General features: G+C 40.4%; 1 protein-coding gene across 1 annotated transcript; it reads right to left on the bottom strand.

Annotated features, from left to right (window-relative positions):
• Positions 1 to 391: 391 nt before the first annotated feature.
• entpd2b (ectonucleoside triphosphate diphosphohydrolase 2b) lies at positions 392 to 22,986 on the bottom strand. Its single transcript, XM_080476815.1, has 9 exons — positions 22,424 to 22,986; positions 16,584 to 16,701; positions 12,779 to 12,929; positions 8,203 to 8,362; positions 6,848 to 7,075; positions 5,348 to 5,617; positions 2,723 to 2,842; positions 1,997 to 2,131; positions 392 to 1,911 (listed from the first exon to the last, which is right to left on the bottom strand). The coding sequence occupies exons 1-9, from the start codon at positions 22,541 to 22,543 to the stop codon at positions 1,696 to 1,698; spliced, it is 1,518 nt and encodes a 505-aa protein (XP_080332941.1). The 5' UTR covers positions 22,544 to 22,986; the 3' UTR covers positions 392 to 1,695.
• Positions 22,987 to 23,935: the final 949 nt, after the last annotated feature.

The following is a 23,935-nucleotide window of genomic DNA, read 5'->3' as shown; positions in this document are numbered from 1 at the left end:
GAGGAAACGCCAACACGGGGAGAACATGCAAGCCAATAGTTGAACCATTGACTTTCTTACTGTGAGGCAATAGCAATAACCACTGCACGCGCGCGCACGTAACTGAAACGTGAAAAGCAAACAATAAAACATCATTGAATTCAAGTAAAATGACTTCCACAGTGTTTTTCAGTCTACTGTGACACTGCATCAAAATACTTTCAATATCTATATATATATATATATATATATATATATATATATATACATTCCATACAAACAAAAGTTGATTTAAAGTTACCGTTCAAGAGTAAAAAAAGAAAGAAAAATACATTCAAGCTTTTTCTGTACTATAAAACACAGCCAGCAGAGGACGCTAGGATCTAACACTACAAGCAGTCAGACAATATTTGGTCAGTGAGACTTTATTTTGTTGACTCTGTGCTCCAGCGCTTTAACAAAATAATCCAGACAAGATAGACCTGTAGCCTTTTTATGCTAAGATTATCTTCCACTGTAAGATACCCCACACACCACATCATTTATTCATATTTTTCCTTTGTTTTAGTAATTCTTGGTAACTCTTGGTGCTTTATCACCTTTTGGTGAAAAAAAGATTGAGGTTAAAGCGCTAAATTGAGCTTCATTTGGCAGTCATCTTCATAAAGAAGGCAATAACTTCACTGACTCAGCAAATGCGATAAAATTGAAGTCTTTCTTCATGGGGTCAAATGTATGAGGAGTGGTTATGACACATATGCAGGTCTGCAAGCATTTTCCTATTAGTTAACCTTTCAAGTTTCAGTCTGCAAAAGGTCACATGTAGAACTTTAAGGTTCCCTTTAGTTCAAAAGCTAATGCAATCTGAACGGGAGTCAACGTTTAGCAAAGTCAGTCACAGAGAAGTAAGCCACAAGACTGGAAAGCCAGGATTACTTGAATCATTTTCACCTTTAATTAATAATGACTGACCAATCCTGCTCAGTGTATCATTGTAGCTTCTTGATATGGATCAGTGTGAACTGTAATAAATGAATGAGACATTTTTGCGGTTAGGATGGCAATGGGCATGTCATGGTCTCAGAATGCAAACAATCATGATGTAGTATTGTTAACTGAAATTAAAAAAATGTCCCCACTGCATCCTTCTTTTATATTCGATTTGTCCAGATTAGGTCTCATTGGGCTGAAGCCAATCTGGCTTAACTCTGAGTAGAGGCAGGGTACATCCGGGACAGGTCACAGGTCCATCACAGGAGAAACACAATCACACTTATTACAATCACAAAATAACCACAATACACACACGTACTGTGACTTTGAGCTGGAGTACCCTGAGAAAACTCATCCAGGTCATGCAAAGTCCACACAGAAACGCCTCCAAGCCCAGAATGGAACCAGAGATATTCATTATATGGGGCGATGGTGCTAAACACTGCACCAATCAAGGATTTTAAATATTGACAATTGTTTTTTTGTAGGAGAGGATAATCCTATCATAAATAAGCCCACAAGAATAAGGATTCACTTTAAAATACAGAGTAGCTTTAAAGCACTGACATATTTAGCTTTAATTCAAGTATGTTTACATCATTTAAACAATACATACAATCTGTACACAACTAAAACATTGTTTAGGGTGTTGGAGCACAGAGTCAAATCAGACAGAAACGCTCCACTGCCGTTTTCTCACTGCACTGTATGTTGCTGTAGCACCTAAATGGGGCCCTCGCCACCTCCTTTTTTCCTCCAGTCTCGCGCTCGGAGTAGGATGAAGACCAGGACGGCCACGAGGAGCAGCACGAACAGAGAGATGAGGGCTCCCCATGCTGCCGGGGTCAAGGCCTTCCTCAGTGCGACCGTCTCCGCCGGCAGCAGACTGCTCAAACTCAGCATGTAGCCGAGAGCCCAGCCCACCGAGGTGTCCCCCGCCTGCAGGATCACCACCAATATTCAATCAATGTCAATGTATTTACATGTTTTGTTGTTGCTCTCAATGTTATGATGAAGCTGTTACCTTCTTCTGGAAGGAGATACGTGGGAACGACGTATTGTCGAAGCCGTAACCTCTTAAGGTGAGAACCTTAAGAAACACGGAGGAGGCGCAGTAATCCTGCAGGCGTGACTTTTGCTCCGGAGCAAGAATCGACATCTGAGACAAAAGGCAAAATGTGTATGAAATGAAGCCCTCTTTTGGACGACGTTTTCAAGTGGAAAACATTCATAGTGTTTTGGGAGTTTGTTCACACCACAATGATGCTTGGAGCCATGAAAATTAAACTTTTTGAAAACGCTGCTACTGCGCATGGGCATCACGGTCCTAGTAAATAGCTGCACTTGCACGAGTAGAGGGACAATAAAAAACAATATTTGCCTCCAAAGTGTCACGACTTCCAGTCCATATTCTCCTGGGACTTGGTAGTTTTATAGTTGACATTCACCTGTAATAACAATCCAACTATGTCATCTGTCAATACAAATGATTAATGCTTATATCATATTGTTCTCTGCCCACTTGTGTGTGGTTTCATGACAAAAACAAACAACAGCACCCACTTGTGGCCCTACATGGAAATTGCATTGTTTTCAAAACGATGCTCTCTTAACGAGAAACTTGTCTAAAACAAAAATTATGCATTTTCACTTGAAAAGTTGTTGTGTAAACGGGACCCAAATCTGGAATGGGCCACTTGAACTGGATAATAATAATACGTGAAGATGCAAACATAAAACTTGAACTCACTTGTTTGAAAGTCTTGCCACACACAGATTTGACCGCCTCCTCCAGCTGGTCTGGAGTGCGCGCGGTGATCCCAGTGACTTGCTTCAGGAAGGAGTGGATGTAATAGTATGCAGAGAACGCCTGGTAACACAGAAAAGGATAAAACACTACATTTCTCCGGAACACTTTACACACAGTCAATTATTTAGGGGAGGAGTGTCAAACACATTTTAGTTCAGGGGCCACATACAACCCAATGTCATCTCAAGTGGGCCGGACCAGTAGAATAGTGCCACATTAACCTTTAACTTTTAAACTTTTCAATTATTGCGGCAACAGAGCAAATGTGAAAAAAAGTCTATAATTTTACAAAACTTAACAATTACTACAGAAAATGACTACAATCTCAACATGATGCCAATTTAAGGAAACCTGGAACTTAATACAATGAAATGTCCCAAAAACATCTATAGCTGTTGCATTCTTTCATAGTTTTCATAGCAGCATCACTGATATCTCGGCTCAGATCTCAATGTTGTTGCCACTACTCTTAAGAAATTTGTTTAAAAAATGTGTTTGTTTGGTGGTTTGGCGGGCCGGATTAGAGCTTCTTGCGGGCCAGTTTTGGGCCACGGGCCTGAAGTTTACCACTCCTGAGTTTAGAGCAACACACCAACAGTATTGAAGGTTTCTTTGCGTTTATCTGAAGAAGATTGTAGTGAAGCTTAACACTGGCAGGCGCATATCTCACTTACAAAAGCAGGAGCTCTGGTCAGTTTCCCAGATCTGCTCTCGTAGTTTACAGAAAGTGTGTTAGGATTTTATTGACATGTAAAATCTAATTATGACAACTTCAGAGCAAGTTGTTCTCTGATCTGTCCATGACCCCACCCAGGTATGGAGCCATTGGCATGAGGTACTGGTAATGAATGATTTACCTGGAGGTCCATATAATTTTGAAGTGATCCAACAAATGGTCATGGACAGTGTCCACAATAAAACTAAGAACATGTTCTTTTTTCTTTCATAGTTCATACAGTCCATAATGACATACATATCCGAAAGAAAAGAGAATACAATCTTCCTTCAATGATTTTAAACAATCATGCTAAACAGTAGTGGAGGTACACACTTTTCAATCTCCTCTCCTTTCCGCCCCATTAATCTAGTGATTCTACCTCCTCCTGTGTGTTGCCTCTGGGAGTTGCCTTTTTGTGTGTGCAGCCATCAGCTTTGCAGATATCAAAGCAATATAATTTATTATGATAGTAAAATCAGATAAACTTTACAATATAGTATTCCTTCCTACTTCATCCATTTGGACAATACAAGTTCACTTGCATGTGAAGGCATTGCAATTATGAATTAATACAAATCCTGGTGGTGCGTTGGGTCTAAACACCACCCTCGACGTGCAGTTTCCTTAACTTACATGGTTGAATAGCTCATTCATTTTATTTGGATACTCTTGTTCATAATACATGTACTTGCATATATTTTTAAAATCGGAGAAGTCTACCGGGGCTTCAGTGGAAGATTATTTCTCAGCTGGGAACAGTAACCTCGCTGGTTGCCTGGCAACTGACTCCAGTCAAGACATTAGAGAGATGCCGGCGCTTTAAAAACTGTAATTTGTCGTGTTTTTAGAATTTAATTATGTACTGACAACTCTGTGCTTCTTATAAAGCTCTATTAGGGTTTAATCCTATCCAAGTTAGCTGATCACCTGTTTCCAGTCTCAACTAAACGTTATCTATTTATTCACCAAAATGACATTAAGATTGTGAACAAAATGTAAGCAAAGTTGTTTATAGGAAATTAGTGTTTTCTGAAATTTAGTATATTTTGGTTTGAGTTAAATAATAAGCTCATTTTAAAAAGCTAAATTTTTTCTAGGTTACGTGACATTTTGTTACATATACAACACAATTCTGATTCAATACCACCAAAATGGTGATCGAGGCTGAAGTCAAATTACATATATGCAGTGCTTTGTTTTACCAGACCATACAGAGGCTGATTGTTATGTTTGCGTGTATATATATATATGGTCATTTGTGACAAGCGGAGCACATTTCATGTCCAATAGCACCTAAATGGACAATGAGGCAGGTGACAAATTACAAGTGTTCGGTACTTTTTGTTGGAAAAAAGACAAAACCTGAAGGCAGCTTGTCATCTCTATGGCTAGATCTGCTTCATGCACAAAATATTCTAGGCACAATAGAAGTGATGAGGCTGGTGCCAAATCACAGGGATTCTATTTTTCATGTTGGCATACACAACAGGAGATAAAAAAAAAAACAACCTTGCAATCAATGTCTTTATATTGTAATTTCTTATAAGTCCATCACATTCCAGGCCCAGCAGCAGTTAATAGGATGCTGAGGCTGGTGTCAAATCACTCAAAGTCTCATGCAAATCAGATAAAGAGTACTGTGAGTGAGGACCACAAGAAAAAGCAACTAAATGGCAGTGACAGGAGGATTGAAGACTGAAAATGACCAGCATGACTCTAAATAATGAAAAGCTAAAAGTACGATTCTAAACTCACTCCATGAATTTAATGCACTCTGTTATCTTAAGTGTATTGTTGGCTCCTCTAGCAGATTCAAATAAAGGAAACATCTATTGCGTGAAGCTTACCATGAAGCTGCCGGTGACGTTGGGTTGGAAGACTTTGTCTAAGGAGCACTGGGAGTAGGAGCAGCTGCCGAAGACGAAGAGCTCAGACACGTTACCCAGACAGTGTTCATAGTGTCCACTGCCTTGTATCGTCAGAGAGGCTTGAGGGTTGTAGGAGCTGGGTTTCGACGCCTCTGTGCACGGGGAGTTAAATATATTGTTCAGCTTTAATACCCTTCTGTGGTCTGCAGGGTAACAAGGGTGGGTGACAGTTTCTGGGTAATCCTGAGACTGAAACGAAATAGAGAGAGAGAGAGAGAAGGAATGTAACGCCACATAATTATTAGGATTGTGAAACTTTTTATTCTAATATTACATGTATACAAGTATATAAATGACTGAGTTTACCGAGTGTGTTTATTAAATATGGAGTACCACATGGATGAGCATGTTTTTTTTTTTTTAAAAAAAACTTCAGTAACATGCCAGAAGGTTGCATGGATATTATTTTATTATCCATTAGAATGTGCCATATGATTATTTCAGCTTCAAAAAAACAAAATCTTTGAAAAAACAAGTTGCAGCTCCAATGTTATTTCCTATAAAGGATCAGTGTGCAGGCTTTAGGTACATCTGGCAGTAATGTTGCAGATAAAGGGCCCATTTACACGACCATTCAAACGAACGCTTCAAGTGAAAACATAAAACTTCTGTTGCATTTTGGGGGCCCGTTTACAAGATAACGATGGTTGGAGCCACTGAAGATGCCACTTTTTGAAAATGCTCTGACTTTGTCTCTGTGGAAACGGGGGAAAACGCAACTTTCTTGAATTGTTGAGCAGTAGACTGTGTTGTAAATAGTTCTTCTGCACATGTGCGAGTAAATGGACAATAACAACAATGGCGGCTTCCAGAGTTTCATGACTCCCAGACCACATTCTCCTGGGACTTGATAGTTTTCTGGTTGAGAGTCGCCAAAATAACAATCCAATTTAGTTGTCTGTCCATACCAATGTCGGTGTACTCGCCATAGTTGATGATTAAAGCGTACTGTTCTCTGTGCGCATCTGAGTGTGTGTGAGGTTTCATTACAAAAACAAACAACAGCATCAACTCATGGCCTGGCATGAGAACTACATCATTTTCAGCGTTTTTGCCATTTCTCAGTGAATGCACTTTGTTTGCGAAATGCTGCATAAAGGCAAAACTTTTCTGAAACTGCGAAAATGCAAAAACAATGTAATTTCACTTGGAACGTTGTTGTGTGAGAGAAGCTATGGTGGCCAAGAAACTGTGGAATATATTTTGGGAAGACGAGCTAAGGAAATCATGCCTGGAAAGCCGTCTCTCTGACTCTCACACATTTTTCTGCAACTTGTTCAATGAGAATTTAAATTTAAACATAGAAATCTGAAGAAGAGAAGTGCAGCACTTAGAAATCTGAAACAATCTCCTGAAAACAGATGGAGTGTAGATGAGGTTTTATTTTGCAATAAGAATGATAACACCATGTGAATCTACCTTCAGGATATGAGCCAACAGTCTCTTGAGAAACTGGTCCTGTCCATAGCACAGGAAGCTGTGTGTGTACAGCGAGTACTCCTGACCGTAAAGGCGCAGCTTCATCATGTCACGCTCATCTTCAACCTTCTCCTGAGTGACAAATGTTATCTGGGTGGACGCCCCACCAAAGTCAAGCGCCCCCACTGTGGGTCTGCTGGAGCTTAACCAGTGGCCCACAAAACCATACTGCAACAAAACAATAAAGAGCAACAAGTACAATTATTTACAGGTTCTCTTTGGAAGTTCTGCCCCCCTTCGTAGCCCACTGATGATGTTCAAATGAAAATTGATAAGATTTTCTTCATGATGGAAATGTATTGTTGTTAGATGATAATACAGATTTCAGAAAGAGCATCATGCCATTGTCTAAAAGACAGCTGCGGACATCTGCAGAGATATCGACTGAAGTTTGAAAGCAAAGTATTTTCTGTCTAGACTGTCCTGTAGTACTACTCTGCAGAGTTTAACTGCTCAGTATGTAACTCTGGGCTGTACCACATGCTACATGGTAAAGAGTTTCAGGGCTCACATACCAGCAATGCTACATGCTAGATAGACACAAACCACTGCTCTATGCATACTGTGAGCTGTAGGTGGCGTCGACACAGAGGTTGTGTAGAGGTGGTTCACATCAATGCATAGTCGCCACATATTATTTGCATATGGAGGATGAATTAGGATTTGTGGCATTTAATACGTACTTGAATCGTTACTCAGTATCGGCGAGCAGCTGAAGGTTAATGCTTGTACTCGTACTCGTCCTCGTCCTTTAATATAGTGATATTGGTGCATCCCTACAATAAACCCTTCCACATACACCTTTTGGGCAGTAATGTATATCTAAATAGCTTCTGTGTGAGCTGCCTACAATTCCCCAATAGAAATAGACCATATTCACGATGACGTTGCACAATACCACCGCGATGAATTTGTGGGATACCCTGTGGTACTCGCTGCCGTGTATGTGTCTATAAATACCATCTCACAAGAGTGACATGCAACTCCTTCGACTCTCCTAAAGCCACAGCAATATACGTATATATTGCCGTAGATCTTCATAACTGTTGTCTTTTATCACAGGCATGGGCAAAACTGTCCCTTTCACAACACGGCTATAATCTTAGCAACGCGTCTGCCGTCATCAGTACCCATACCACAGACAATCCCATGGTGCAGGATGATACGACGTAATCATGAATGAGGTCTATGTCTCCCCCAATGCACTACCACTCTTATCTGAAGACAGAAAAACCAAAATCACATCCCAAAGCATAGAATGGAAATATTTAAAACCTTCTTCAAAGTTTAGATACCTTGATGAAGTTCTCCAAGAGATAGTTGACGGTGACCCAGCCATACGCTCCCTCTTCTTGACCGCTCAGTATCGCTGCCCCCCGGTAGCTGAAAGGGTAAGACTGAATTTTGTGACCGACTTCCTCCAGGATCTGATTAGATTGCGTCGGGCTGGAAATGCTGAAAGAAAGAAAAAAGAATTTAAGAGCCTCTTACAATTTACAGGCTTAATTACTTTCTCACACAAAACTATGCTATTTTTCTAATTAAAAACGGTTTTTTTCACCAAACGTCCAAGATTTCTTTAAGGCTATTAACAATCTTTAAAGTTCAAAATTTATTTGAACGCTTTATGAGGGAAAAAAATGGGCTGTATGTGCAAGACCGAAGGCACCAGGTTGCATCAGTTTGAATGAGTTCATTTCTGAAATAGAAACAGAAGCTGTCAATTACATTTTGACGCCCACTTTCTTCCAGAAATGGTCAATGCAAAGTACCTCGTCAATATTATTGCATCTCATTCAGCCTGTTGATCCCCGGCATTTGACACTAAATCCTGACAGAAAATACGAAGAAAAGGGATTTTACTGAGAGAGAAATAGTCATGTGAGGAAGTGGAGGTCAGGAGATGATATTATTTGGTGTCACAGTAGTGGAATCACGAATAAAAGAAAAACAAGCGATCGGCGGCGAGTCGTCACCGCTGGAAATAGTGTGAGAGTCACTGAGGGATCTGTTACTGCAGAAGTGGAGAAGAAGAATCTGATGTGAAGGTGGAGGCCAGAGGAGAGTGACATCATGCTGGACACCAAAACAGCCCCCATGGTTGTGACGGCCAGGGTGTGTCAGATTGTCGGAGAGGGAAGGACACATTTTGGTGGAGACACAGCAGACCGATAAAGTTCAGTTTTATCTGTTTATTTAATGTATGAATTAGATATTTGAACAGGGACTGTGAAAAGGCTCAGTGGACTACATGTAACCCATTGGTAAATCATCTCAATTGCAGTTTTTTTTTGCCTGAGACTTTCCCTGAGACTCACTTTAGTTGTAACCGTGTACATACAGTTTAGTATATTTCTACGTTACAGCTGTAAATCCCAATAAAAGCAGCTGCAACAGAACAGACGTCCCCAGCGGCTGGTGACAGCCAGTCAGTGTCCGCTCCTGTGAACGGCATCAGTTTTTGCACAACACCGGCGCATCCACATTGCGGCTTTACGCACGACTGTCACCGAGCCATTTATGCGCTTACTCTGAAATTAGACAGACCGTTACACACTTTGTCACAGTTGATAATCAATCAGTTTCAGCCACCGCTCTGTATCATTTGAAGATGAAAGTTTGACATATGAACATTGTGCTGCTGATTCAGTAGTAATGTTCCACTAAAGAAACATCGAGAACACTGCGGTTTGGCGGTTTAAAATGACGTGGATCTATAACTCTGATATTTGAAGATAATAAATGTATGAAATGAATCTGGCTTCAATTCACCGCCTCACAATCAACGCTGCCAGGTTCCCCATCTCCAAAATGCCCGTGCGCCAGGTTCAGAGTTTGCGTACCGGTACGCACATTCTCCCGCAAACTTTATTTTTTTAGATCACAAACTTTGCATGGGAAGGGGCGGATGCATCTTTCAGGACCTGGTTTTGTGCGTATGCAAGCTTTATAAATGACTCGGCCCCAGATCTGTTCCTCACAACAACAGACATTACAATAGGCGTAATGGTTGTAGTTCACCAGGTACTAGTGATTATTTAAAGTTTTAACTAGGGATGGGAAATAATATGATTTTTCTGATTCCATTTTCGATTCTGCTTCACGATTGACTTCTTTATCAATTCTCAATTGGAGAATAAAACTACAGTATTTGCAGCAGAGGACATGTTAATGTTGCTGCTGCTGAGTTGAGATTCACTCCGGAGTGGATTGAAAACGTGACACTCATTTAAATTATGGCATGCCGTGTGTGCAAATGTTTCTGCATATTGGTAGGCTGCGCAAGGTGCATGGTGACATAATTTGCACCCTCTGGTGTTGATAAGAGCATTGTTTGCAAATTTGGCAAATGATTCCAAGGAACTGAAACAATAGGAACCGGTTCTCCACTAGAACAGGTTTTCAATTCCCATCCCTAGTCTTAACTTCCTGTAATAGTGTAGTTTAATAATACAACAACCATTCATGCTTACACTTGTCAAATGAGAAAAACATTCAAGCATTTTAAATATTATAATTTGAAATTGCATATGTACTAAACTAAAATGAGAGAGGAGTTCTTCACATCAACATGATGTAATCATTGGGATTTATATCTGATGTTTAGATAGTTGATTGTAAGTAGTGTGCTGCTGGTTTCTAGTCGGACTGAGAAAATGAATTCAAATAAGATGGGTCATGGTGATGTTGGGGCCACTCGGATTTATTTTAGAATTTGACTGTTTAAAAATGTAAAATTCAAATAAAAAAGAAAAATCTATTCATGTTTTTAGGCTATTTGCTCGTTGTTGTTAGCTCAGTGAATATTCTGCTATAAGAAATTCTGATGTAGTTTTGAATGATTTACAGACAACTTAAAAACTTTAAAATGCTATTCCAGTGGATCCATAACAAGACAAACATAATATCACGAACTCAACACAAACTCACACAAGACATAGAGAAAATACAGAAGATCTTAAATGAAGGTTGGTCATTGCTCACAAACTGATGTGTGTGAGAATAGGGACTGGGAGTCATGACACTCTGGAGGCAAACATTGTTATTGTCCATCTACTCCTACATGTGCAGAAGAACTTCTTACTATGGCGGGAGCCGTTTTCAAAAAGTGGCTCTGACCACCGTTGTCGTGTAAACAGCCCCCTGAAAGTTTTGCGTTTTCACTTGAAAACGTTGCCGTGTAAATGGGGTCTAACTGGAACTGAGCTATTGGTTTAACTTCTATCAAGAGATTCCTAAAATGTCAAACTAAATGGTACGATTCAATTTGGGATAAAGCGAGTAAATAATCTTTTCTTTCATAGCAACTTCACTTGCATCGAACAGACTTGAACCCATCTTTACGAGGTCCAAGTGAAGGATGAGCAGCCAAGCTTCTTTTCCTTGACAACTAGTGCCAAAGTGTCTCACTTGAGTTCACTTCAGGCTACAGTGGATACCAGGCCCGGGCCCAGGCCCAGGCCCGGGTCCAGGTCCAGGTCAGGTCGTCTGACGGCTACTTCTTGCAGAGTGTGGGGCGAGTGTTTTCGCTCGGCGTTCTGTTGTAAAACCAACTAAATCAGATGTCAGCCAAATGACCCAAATAGCCAACAGTGTGACAAAGCCTCCCCCACAGGATCAAACCCCCTCCCTCATGAGGCGCAGTGGGAAACCTCACTTGAGCAAACAATTTGTCCACTATCGCTATGTCTCGCCTCACACTGTCCCCTAACGGCTCCTGGAGACTGTGTGATTTTAATGATCTCATAAGTTCACAGCTTGCCACTGCATATGACACAAATCTAATAAGCTTTAGGCCACGACATGAAGTTTGCTGTGTGCAGATTGCACGATGAAAACGTGAGCTGAATCGCAGCTTAAGATGAAGTGTTTGGAGAGAAATCCTTAAAAAAAAAAAAGGAGAAGGGGCAGAATACGGACGGGGTCATGGTTTGGAAAGAGCAGCTTGACGTATGTACTTGTTTGCATCTCCTAGCATTTTCGTTAGCTTTTACTGTTGTCTTTCATTTTTCAGCAAAACACATTCCATGTAAACTTAACAAACAGATTGCAGGTCGCAGTCACGATCATCCCAAATATCTGACACTGTCAGAATTTTATCGCAGGCTGTCTTTGGGAGTGCGACCATGACAACGGCTGTCCTTGAACCGGTCTCAATACAATACGATTTGGCAATTGCTGAGATCGGCAACTTGCATGAACTTGTGGTGGTCCAGGGAAAAACAGACAAGTTTTTTGAGAGGGAACTTTTAAAATTAATAAAAAATTTGAAATAGATTGACGGACGTGTTTATAATGATGTCTGGACTCTTGTTTTGGTTTTCTTAGTGCTTATTGCAGAATCAGTGACTTCTTTTAAATCTCTTTTTAAAAACCCACTTTTATAGACTCACTTTTAATTGAAGCCTCCATTTTTAATAAAATATTGCCCTCATATCTTTTTACATGCTCTCTCTTATGCCACCTACGCAATTGGTGTTTTGTCGGCAATAATAATAATTTTTGTCGATAATTTTCCATCTGTTTGATGACCCCTTCTCCGTCTCTTTGATAGCTTGTCTCCTCTGTCTCGATCCAAAGATCTTTTACAGTCTCATTTCAGGATCACATGTAATGTTTCCTCTGAAAGCATGATTAAGCTTGTATAACCTCTCAAACATGACAAAAAATAAATAAAAATACAGACAATGCCTTCACTTCTCTACAGCTTTCCATTCCTTTTTGTTCATATGTTGGATGAATGTTGGCGGGAAGCTGACGTTAGACTGTTTTAGTGTTCTGACTTTATATAAAGATTGTCTTATCCTCACGTCACACAGACAGTCACACAAACTGAAGGCGTGCAGACAGCCTGCTGACACGCTGACTCACTGCAGCAGCCTCATGCCCGCCGTGGCTCCCAGGTACACAGGTGTGAGCATGTGTTTGTCTTTGGGGATGTCCTTCACTGCCTGGTTCAGACATGCCTCCAAGCTCTGCCCCGCTGCTCCCTGTTGGCCCGCGTAGCTCGAGATCCCGCCACCTGAGCGAGTGAATCAGCAAAGAAAGAAAGACAAACAGGAGCGTTGCATTACGAACGTGTACAATCATGTTGTGCGGTACACGGATAAACCGTGTTCGCTGTGGTGACCTTCATAGATAACGGTGATGTGTCACGACAATTCAAACAGGAATCGACTTATTTCAGGAATATTGAAGACAAGTCAGATGTGAAGGACTCTTTTGGATCAGAACTTGACTGAAAAATTGCTACAATCCCATATAGTATTGACTCAAAAGAGGGTATAAACTGGTACAAAGTTGCTTAGAACATAAAATCCCTCCGATGATCACATTTTATCTTAAAAACATTTGACATTGTGAACCATGCAGTGGCATAGCGGTATGCCCAACCTTACGCACTTCTGCTCGATTTCCTCCCAAGGGTCCATAGTTTGAAATTCATGCATTTAAGGTTGATCAGTGATAAAGCAATAAAGTGACCGTAGCTGTGAATGAAAGTGTGTGCGATTGTGTATTTGCCCTGTGATGTACTGGTGAACTATTTCCTTCTATTTACAGTCAGACCAAAGATTATTCAAACACCTCCTGAATGTCTTGTTTCTTTATAGAGCTACTGCTGATTGGGGCGCATGATCCATATTTTCTTTATCAGCAAACAACCTAATTGAACACGTTTTTGACTGTTTTTACCCCCAAAAAACCTTAATGCACCGAACTATGTTGAAAAAAGGTAAAGTCCATGGATCAAATATTATTCAGTCACCTCAGTGCATTTATTCCCAAACTGCCCCCTGTTGCTGTATTTTCTAATTATGCATTAATCCTGCCGTCTGGTGTTTTAGACTCAACACAATTAAATGTTATTTGCTATACCTGGGCACCTTATTTGTCATATTTAAATGTATGGTCAATTATACAACTTAATCCATTTGTCACACAATCTTCACAGTAAAATAAATGGCTAAAACTAAAGAAATAGCACTTAATTTAAGAGTGATGATTATCAAGTTCCACCAGGAAGATTTTTTCTATCAGAAACATGGCAAAAAGGAGGGTGCTTGTGAGCCAAACAAGGAGTGAGACGTTTTCCCAGAGCTCCCGCTGATGGTATCGGGTATCGGTGCATCCCTAGTTGTCGTGTAAACGGACACCTAAAGCACAACAAAAGTTTTGCGTTTTCACTTGAATATATTAAATATTAAATGGGGTCTAAATCCAACTTGGACAAAGCAAAAATTAATGGAAGTATTGGAACATTTGCGTGACATTTATCAACTTCATACAAATGAAATATTCATTCGGATGACAGTGTTTATTTGAGTCAAGAAGACTCCAATTCATTTACAATTACTCTCCGAGGTTATTTTTCAAAGTCGATACTGTGATGTCAAGAGATTCATAATAAATAGATATAAATAAGAGAGTCATTGAATTCCTATTATTGTTTTCAAATTAAGGATTTGAACAGTTTGATCTTTATTTGCAGTATAGCTGTAACTTTGTATGCTGAAACAAGGCCACTCTGTTCACAGCATCACCATAAAACTCCCACTGCTGTCAGAAAGTGTGAAAAACTTGAACAGAAAGCACGGCAGCAGATTGGGCGGCATAATCATGAGGAAAATCTTGAAGAAATCGGAGAAGTGAGGATCGTCTTCAGAGATCAATGAGAATTACCAGCTACGGCTCGAAATAGAATCAGCGAACGCAAGTATAGAAGTGGAGCAATACGATAGAAGCCACTCGACGCTCAAAGAGGAAGACGACAAGGTGGAAGAAAAGAAGAAGCACAGAAAACTTTTTTTGTAAACTTTAGAATGAGTCCATATTTAACCTGTGAGGATTTGGTGGGAGAGTGTGGAGGTACGAGAACGAACACATGAATGAGAAGGTTTGGGACTGTTCTCCAAGAGCTACAAAGGGAAATGTAATTAAACTTGTGTTTTTTGATTGAAAATATGAAGTTTAGAGTATCTTTAATGCAAAATCTATTTGAATAAATAGAAGAATATGCCTGAAAATGTAAAATTCCTACGAGATCTGAGAGCAGATTTGCAACATGGAAATATTTGTGTCTCCTAACAAATGCTTTTTTTTTTTTTGTTTTGAGGAACTCTAATGGGAAATGGATATCACTCATAAAGCAAACTTTTACACTTCGGTCGTCTCAAAGAATAATCGTTCATGCAGATATAGTGATGGCTGCCGTGCCATGTGCTCATACTGGTGGGGTTCAACATGAGGACATGAGGTTCAAGTGTCTCTGCAAAGATACCTCGACACATGGATCGGGCAACACGGGGGACCAAATGGAGAATTCAAGACTTTATCAAGTGAGCCACATCTGGAAAGCTCTCATTCATGTTGCTGATATTAAAATACAGACTTGACTTCAGCTGCGAGTTTGTAACATCGAGAAGAAATATTCCACTGAAGGTTCCAATGTCTTTGTGGAAGACTATTCCTCTTAAAAGGTTATCAATCCAAGATCTTCAGTGATGAACACTGACACGACCACGGGAACTGTTTCGACTGCTCTGCGTGTCTGCCAGGTTCTACTTCTTATTGGACAGACCCGAGGTACAAAACAATAAAGAAGACCTAGATTGTAAGCACTGGCACGCAATTAACTCCCGTCACTCCTGCTTTCCATCAGGCCACGTCGGAGAAGAAAAACTTTGGCGTGTCGTGATTTCTTGAGGGATTTGCTCTGATTTGATTGATCACTGCGATCTTCTGTTGGAGACCTTTGTACACTCCTCAGCTTTAGTTTCTGCAGCCACAGACAGCCTGAGATCATATCAGGGCTACATCTAGTAACACCCAAAAATAATTCTGAATAAATGAATAAAGTTGTATGGACAGACGAGCAAGTTGGATTGCCATTCCAGGTGAATCTTCTATAAAACTACTCAGGAGAAAATGGCCTGGGAGCCATGACACTCTGGAGGAAAACATTGGTGTTATAGTCCATCTGTTTTCACAATATGTAGAAGACAAGAGTCAAAGCGTTTTCAAAAAGTTCCTCCCGCATTTTTATGTGGCTCCGAGCACCGTTGTTGTGTAAACAGACACCCAAAACGCTACTAAAGTTTGTCATTTTCACATGAAAACATTGGCGCCTAAGCAGGATAATAGTTAACTTTCCTAACGCAGATCGGAAACTGAGTCAAATGATATCAATTGAAAAAAAAAACCTGCATAATATGAAAAGATGTGGCTCGTAGCTTCCAGCTCCTAATGGTCTTCCTGAATGTTGTCATATTCCGTTGTCATTTCCTGCATATTTCACAATGTGCCCATGCTGCATGTTTGATGTTCTTTGCATGAAGGCACTCAAGTGGTATATTTCTAAATGGAAACTTTTCTAAATCCAAGCTGCCTGAATGCACAATAAATCCCATAGAGCTTGTTTGAATTGACATTGAGAGAAGAGAGAGAAAAAAAAAAAAGTTAACTTGCTGATGCTCAAGGCTGAACATCAGAATGAACTTTTTCAGGGACTCTTACAGCATGAATCATTTATTTGTTATTGCTTCTCTTTTTCTGAAATATATCAAAATATGAGAGAAGTGATGGTCTTCAGGGGGCTAACTGTGTAACAGCATACATACATGTGTTGAATACTTTGATGACGTCTGACAGGCAGAAACATTTGGTTTTGCAGACTCACCCTTCACGTGACACTCGTTGTGCTGGGTGACAACGCCTGTCCCATTCTGCTTGTCTGCCGGCCATTTATAGATGTACAAAGCTGTGTGTGAAGATCCGGCATCCAGGACAATCCCATACTGTGGAGAGAGAGAATCCGTTGGGCTTCCTAATCAAGGAGAACATGAAAGACATTCTATGGTCGTACCTTCCTGACTTCGATTTTAGCATCTGGAAGACATCTGGCTGCTTGCCAGGTGAACTGGTAATGTCGGTCTTCAAAGGGAAGCCTTCTGGGCTGAACGTTACACGACTGAGAGACAGAATCTCAAAAACGAACACCATTACATAACATTCTACAAAAACAAAAATCCCCATACAAAAAAACACAACGAGGGAATTTAATTTAAACTGCAGTGAGATTTGAATTTTTAAACTATTTTGTGGTTTGAATAAAGTCTCTTTCATGTTTAGGACAACGGTTCTTGCGTTCGAGACAATTCGGCCTGACAGGTGAAATCACTCATTTCTGAACGGTGAAGTCATCGACCACAATGAAACAGGACCAATGAGAAAATGCACTCATGTCACAGTTGTTTCATGTTGCAGCGATGAAGAGCTTATGAGGGATGTTTGTGTGCTGAGGGCAAACTCTGACATTTCGAGCACAACTGACAGCAACCGAAGTCTTTCTGGACCGCTGCCACAAATTTCCCTCTCTCGACTCATCCATCCCACTCACCCGAAACACGAACTTCTTACTTTTCAATTTCAAGCCAAAGCTCTTCAGTCGGTGGAATTCAAGCTGCAGCTGCAGGTACTGATAAAGCACAAACATGCAAATACCAAAACGCAGGAGGAAAATGGCAAATAAATGCGTGTGCTGATCAGGAAAACACAACTGATGCTTCGATCTTTCAAGTTAAATGAATGGATTTGTTATATCTTGCATGCAGAGAGAGATTAGGTTGTTTACATGTACCTGGCTCATGTGCCAAGAACCTGATGTATTTCTTCTTTCTTCATGTCATCATAAAACTTTACTAATAATATTAACCACATATTTACTTGGGAAGCTCTGGTTGAAGTCACCTTCAATTTCCGATGATCATGTTCATTGAGCAGAATTCATTTTGGGGGATTTGCTTTAGAAATTTTTTGAAAGTGGAGAGTGGGAGGAGTGCACATTTTTTCCAATCCTCAGTTTTGATTGCAAATTATTTGGGGGGGGTTATCTAATGCAGCTTTGTTTTTGCTTTACACGTCAACAATCATTCTGTTCAGTCTCCTGGTGAAATAGCACTCATCTATAGGAGGGTGTGTTTTATAGCAAATATTGACTAGAGAAACACTGTGTGCTGTAGCACATATTATTTCTAACAATCAAATAAAAGATGAACAATTTATTCAAACAAACAAAAAATACTCTCCGTGGTTGACTTTCTTAAATAATACAACCACTTCACATAAATTATAGTTGCTACAGACCTCTACCTGTGCCTGCGGTAGAAAAACTCTCTACCTTCCCTCCTTCCACACTCACAGCTGCACCTCCTCCTGATTATAAGGAGGAGGGCCTGACGAGGAGGAGCAGAGATCCACACAATTCAAATCACCAATTAAACTACAAAAACAAGAATACTTCAAATAATATTTAGACATAGATTTGCACCAATTTCACAGAGAAGACTTGGACACAATTGGCTCCAACATCCGTCCCTCTTGGATCTTTTTAATATTATATGCAATGTATGTTTTTGTATGCATGTGTGTAATTTATGTTTTATACTTCGCTGCAACACAACTTGCCCTACAGGGAAACAAATAAACTGAACCGTTCTCAATATCTATCTATTATAATTGTGTTTTTTCTTGTTTTCATTTGTTCATTTGTACAGCCTGACATTCATTTTTTGTGATGTTTGGAAATCCCTCAATACGTCACACATGGAGTAGGGCACGCTGCTTGTCACGAATAGATTTGCATATATCAAAGAAAACCAAAATAAGACGTACTCCAGTGATTTCCAACCAGGGGGGCACGACGCTATGGATTTTAAGTTGTGAAATGATTTATCATATTCTAGAAATAGGCGAGTCTGCATTTAATTAATTCATATCACAACTACTAAGTTTAAGCATATACATTAAATATGTTCATTTAAAGATATGCTGAACAACTATTTAAAAGTGTCTTTAGTATACACAAATGAAAGCTTGCAAAGTCAGCAGCGGGGGACAAAATGGCGGCCTAAACAAAATGCGAATCCCTCAAAAAGAAAAAAAAAAAGAGTGTATCATAGAATTTGGTTTCATTGAAGTGGGAGACGCATTTAGAGCTGAATTCATCTCTCGTGATGGAAAAACTGGTGAATTGGTCAAGTCCTTTATTCATCACAATGCAACAATTATACATCGTATAATGTGCAGTAAAATGCTTTAAGTACATGTTGCGCAGTGAAACATCTGTTTTTAGAAGAACAGAAATAACACTTAAGAACACACAATAGTGAAAATAACACACTCTGACAATATTAAAAAAATATTAAGAAAATTAAGGAACACAAAAGATAAAAGATAATCAGATAAAAAAAATTAAATAAAATAGAATTAAAGTTTGAAACTGAAGCAGCAGCAGTCCACTAAATATCCAGAGACGAAGTGAAAAACCCAAACATTGTCTTCAGTCGAGCAGAAGGACAAAAGCTCGCCTGATCTCAATTTTCAGTATGAACATAGACCATGAAAGCGGGGCCTTTTTTGGTTTTAAGCAGGAGGTGTTAGAAAAGTTTCCACAGTGATAACTGGCTTATGGCGGCCAAGCGTTTATAGCGACGTCACCTTTTGATCCTTCAGTGTCGGGTCTTCCCATCAGTGTGAAGCAGAATTCACCAAGCGTTGGCTTGTTCACCCACTAACAGGGAACGTGAGCTGGGATTAGACCGTCGTGAGACAGGTTAGTTTTACCCTACTGATGATGCGTTGTTGCAATAGTAATACATGGGACGGATGAGGCATGGCAGGGAAATTTGTGGCAGCAGTCCAGAAACACTTAGGTTGCTGTCAGTTGTGCTCTCCACTGGGTCCTCAAGACAAACATTGGGAGTCACTGCTCTAGGGAATATATTCACCTGGGAAACTGTGCATGTTTTTCATTTGAAATTCTCTTGCTTTTGTATATAGGTGAGAGTGGGTGTGAGTGCCAAGTGTTTGGCTTCACTGTAAGGTAACTGTGTGAAATGAAGCCGTGCGACCAGGCATGTGACTGACATCAAGCGGAGACTGAGCACAAGCACGCAAACACAAACACATAAATCCACTGGCAGTAACCGATACTGGTCCATACGCAGTGCAGCGCGGCACCCACAGACACCGCGGCTTCTCAACTGAACACGACAGGTGAAGAGAAACAGGACGCGGACATGTCCCTTATCAATATCTCCCCATTACTGCTGTGCACTCAGTTGTAAGGACTCACGAGCCAAAAACATGACAGGCTCTAATGGCCGCTTTTTGTCCTTCCATTTGATACACGACTGGATCTGTCACACTTGTCCGCCTGCACAAGAAAAATCCTTTTTCCTCCCACCATGCCTGGTCTCCAACATTGTGACTGAGTGAAAGAGAAGCAGTGTCGTGCTTGAAAAGGGAACCATGGGATATTCAGGCAGCAACACAAAAATGAGGGACTAGAAGGAGGTAGTGATCAACAAGTGTAGTTTTAATGATGTCCTACACCGTTTTCTTATCATTCCTTTCCCTTAAAAATAAAAACATAACGGTAACGCAGTTTCATCGACAGCCTGCCAAAAGATCGTCTTCTTTCCCATTTATTATGCAGGAAGGCTTCTAATTGAATGTTTCTACTCTGGATTCATGCCATCTCTCCGCCATTGCCAAACTGCTCCACAGTAAAGCCTCATTAAAACGAGCGAAGTGCAGCTCATCGCGAGGTCACCCGAGTACAAAGTTTCCTGATGACTGTTTTTTATTGCTGCAGGCACATAACACATCATCCTCGCCCGGTGCCGAGACGGATGAGTAACAGTGCGCCGTCACCAGGTGTTAAACACACAAACCACAATGTGTTTTTAAAAAAAATAAAAGCTCTTTCCTCAAGTGACACGTGTTTGACGTATAAAGATTAGAAAACAAATAGAAAAGGTGCGCTTTGCTTTTGCTTTCATCACATACAAATGGTTCGAGCTCAGAATTTACATGTCGGTTTAAATTCTGCACCACTGAAGGAAAGAATAAACCAAATGCTTATTGTCTTTGCTGAAGAATTGAATTTAACCATGGATTCAACACTGTATGTGCTTATGAAAAATGAATAAATACTTAAATAATTGAAATTCTTGTGTGGAAATTGTTGTCAATTCTGTTGACATGACAATGTTTCAAGAGAAAATGCATCATATTTGCTTTTCGCTTTAGGAAATTTTTATTTTGGCGCAGTTGGTTTTTGTAATAAAATCACACACACCTGGGAGCAGAGAACAATATACTATGAACCTTTAAAAATAACGAGTACGCAGACATTCATATGGACTGACAGTGAAGTTGAGTTGCTTTTAGGGGAGACTATCAACTATATCCAGTCATTAAATTGAAAAGCGTGAGCAGCATCTAAGGCACTCTCGAGGCCGCCATTGTTGTTATAGTACATCTTGCTTGTTCATGTGCAGAAGAACTGTTTGCCACGGCTGTGATGGGCCGTAGCAGCGTTTCCACTAAGTTCCATCTTGGGAGCCGTTTCCAAAAAGCTGTGTTTTCAGTGGAACACTGTTGCCAGGTAAACCAACACCCAAAACACAAGAGTTTATCGATTTCACTTGAAGTCACCGCTGTGTAAACGCGGCCCTGGTTTTAATGCCTGCATGCTTTTGACCAGTACAACTAAAATATTACGTACAGGACTCGTATTGGCATACACTGCCCCACATTAAAAAAGTACATTAATAATTGGTGTTATTTGTCAGAATTGGACCATTTGATAAAGTGGTAAATTTAGCAAAGAAGATAGGTAAGTCATGTGACCAGTTTTCAGGCTGTCATGTGACTCCTAATCATCAACCAATGTGGTGCTTCAGAAAAGTGACTTTTGTTGATTTTAGTTCCCAACATCTCATGAACTTTGTGATTTGGTCTTTTGAGGTGAAAACAGCTGCTCGAGCTGAAGTGATGGATTTCATTAATGCATAAAGTCACAGCTGGTTATATTCATTATATATTTTTTTTTAAATAACAATATTTTTCATTTACGGTTGTTCTATTTTTCTAACAGATATTTAGTATTTTTCCTCATTTCTTTTCTTAACACTTTAATTTCTCACACTGTATTTTTTATTTTATTTTAAAATGTAATTGCTTCTCCTCACAATTTCTTTTTACTTTCAGACCATATTTTTGATTTTCCCTGTTTTAATACTTTGATATCTATAGTTTACATGCACTATACAGATTAGATTTACACATTACATTTCGATTGAGTACCGACAATATTAAAGCAAAAAAAAAAATAAATCTATACTTTATTATCTTCGCTTTGTTATTTTAGTTTAACTATAGCATCTGAAAAAAAATCACAATAATTCATGAGATTTTCCAACTTTTTAACCAGGTCGAATATTATAAGCTTAGAAATAACTGCCAAACCAATTAACTTTCTGTTAATACACCTGGAGCTATATAAAAGTTACATTTTTGTGAACCTATTTGGACTTGAGGAGATTTATCGGGAGCGCTAGTGAGAAGAGGAATAAAAGTGGCCCAGTCGCTGTCGTGTTCGCGTTCAGTGACCGCGCTCCGGCCCCGAAATAACCCGGGCGGGTGTGTGGGTGGAGGGGGAGCGGATCTTACCATGAACCCGGGGGGCTCCCGCACGTCCTCTGTGGGGATCGTGAGCAGCAGGATGGCGGCCAGTCCGAGCAGCAGCAGCGCGGCGGGGACGAGGACGGGACGGGCGGTGCGCTGCGCCATGGAGCCGGAGCGGCTGTGCGTCCTGACCCTGTGCGGAAGAAACCTACAGCGCTCTGAGCGCAGCGCCTGAGTGCGTCAGCCCGCAGGGAGAGAGTGGCTTGCGGCTTCCCGGTGGCCCGGCGTCGTATTCACGCTTCACCTGCTGCCTGCCTCCTGTTTTACATTTCAGTGGCGAGGGAAAGTCAGTGTGAGCTGAGTGCGAGCTGCGCGCACGGCCCTCCTCCATGAATCCGTCTCCTCGGCTCAGTGAATGGACGCAGCTCCAAGACGACTGCAGCCATGAAGGCAAACATGTTTAATCAGGGCCAGAGGAGGAACCCGCTGCTGCACATTCACAACATATGGGTGGAACTACAGTTGCAGGGCCTTTTAATCACTTCCCAGTCAGTTTGAAACAAGATCGAGAAATCGTGTGGTTGTTTTTGTTATTTCACCATGAATGTGCATGAGTAAAGAGCTGGCAGGACTCCAGTGCAGAGATTTGCACCAAAGGTGCTGCTGGGCTGGTTGTTGTTGCTTTTCCTCCCGGATTTGCATGTGAAAGGTTGCAGGGCAAAAGAAAACTGACTTGCAAATTGTTCTCTTTTGAATGGCTGCATAAAGCATGGGAATGAAGTTCTCTCCAGAGACCTACACCATCTTTGTGCATGGACTAAAATAAATGATATTTTTTTTTTTTGCTCAAATACTCTCCTGACAAGAGTCTAAAATTTAGCGGAATGTAAAAGGAGTTTCTCTGAAGGACCAACCGGATGTTACACTTGAGTAGTCATTGGATTAAACGGTATCCTTCTCAATATCACTAAATGTAACTCAGTAATCCATCAATTTATCCAGAAAGATATGTGACACTCCCCCCCCCCAAAAAAACAAAAGCAAAACATAGCTACTTGTAAAAAAAGTAATCTCAAGTATATTTGCATTGTGGCGCATTAATGATTGATAAGAATAGTTCTGACATCTGAGTGGATACATGCAGTGTGTCCTAAAGATGTGGTCTATATTTAACTAACATTGCTGCAGTTGATAGTATAATTGCCTGCAAATGAAGGCCCCATTTACACAACACTTCAAGTAAAACACATCGTTATTGCATTTTTGTTTCAGAAAAGTTTTGTGTCTACAAAGAAATGGCAGAAACACTGAAAACTGTAGCTTTTCATGTTGGGCCACTAGTGGGTGCTGTTGGTTTTTGTAATGAAACCACAGGCATGTGCGCAGACAAACAATGTGCTGTAAACATTAACAATGAGAGTACATGGACATTCATATGGACAGATGGTGAAGTTAGATTGTTATGACTCTCAACAATGAAACTATCAAGTCCCGGGACAATAAGGACTGGGAGTCATGACACTCTGGAGGCCAACATTGTTGTTAGTGCCGTTCTAC

This window comes from Lipophrys pholis (assembly GCF_963383615.2).
Source record: "Lipophrys pholis genome assembly, chromosome: 12".
Taxonomy (NCBI): domain Eukaryota; kingdom Metazoa; phylum Chordata; class Actinopteri; order Blenniiformes; family Blenniidae; genus Lipophrys; species Lipophrys pholis.
The sequence above is the reverse complement of the archived record's forward strand: the minus strand, read 5'-3'. Positions and strand labels throughout refer to the sequence as shown.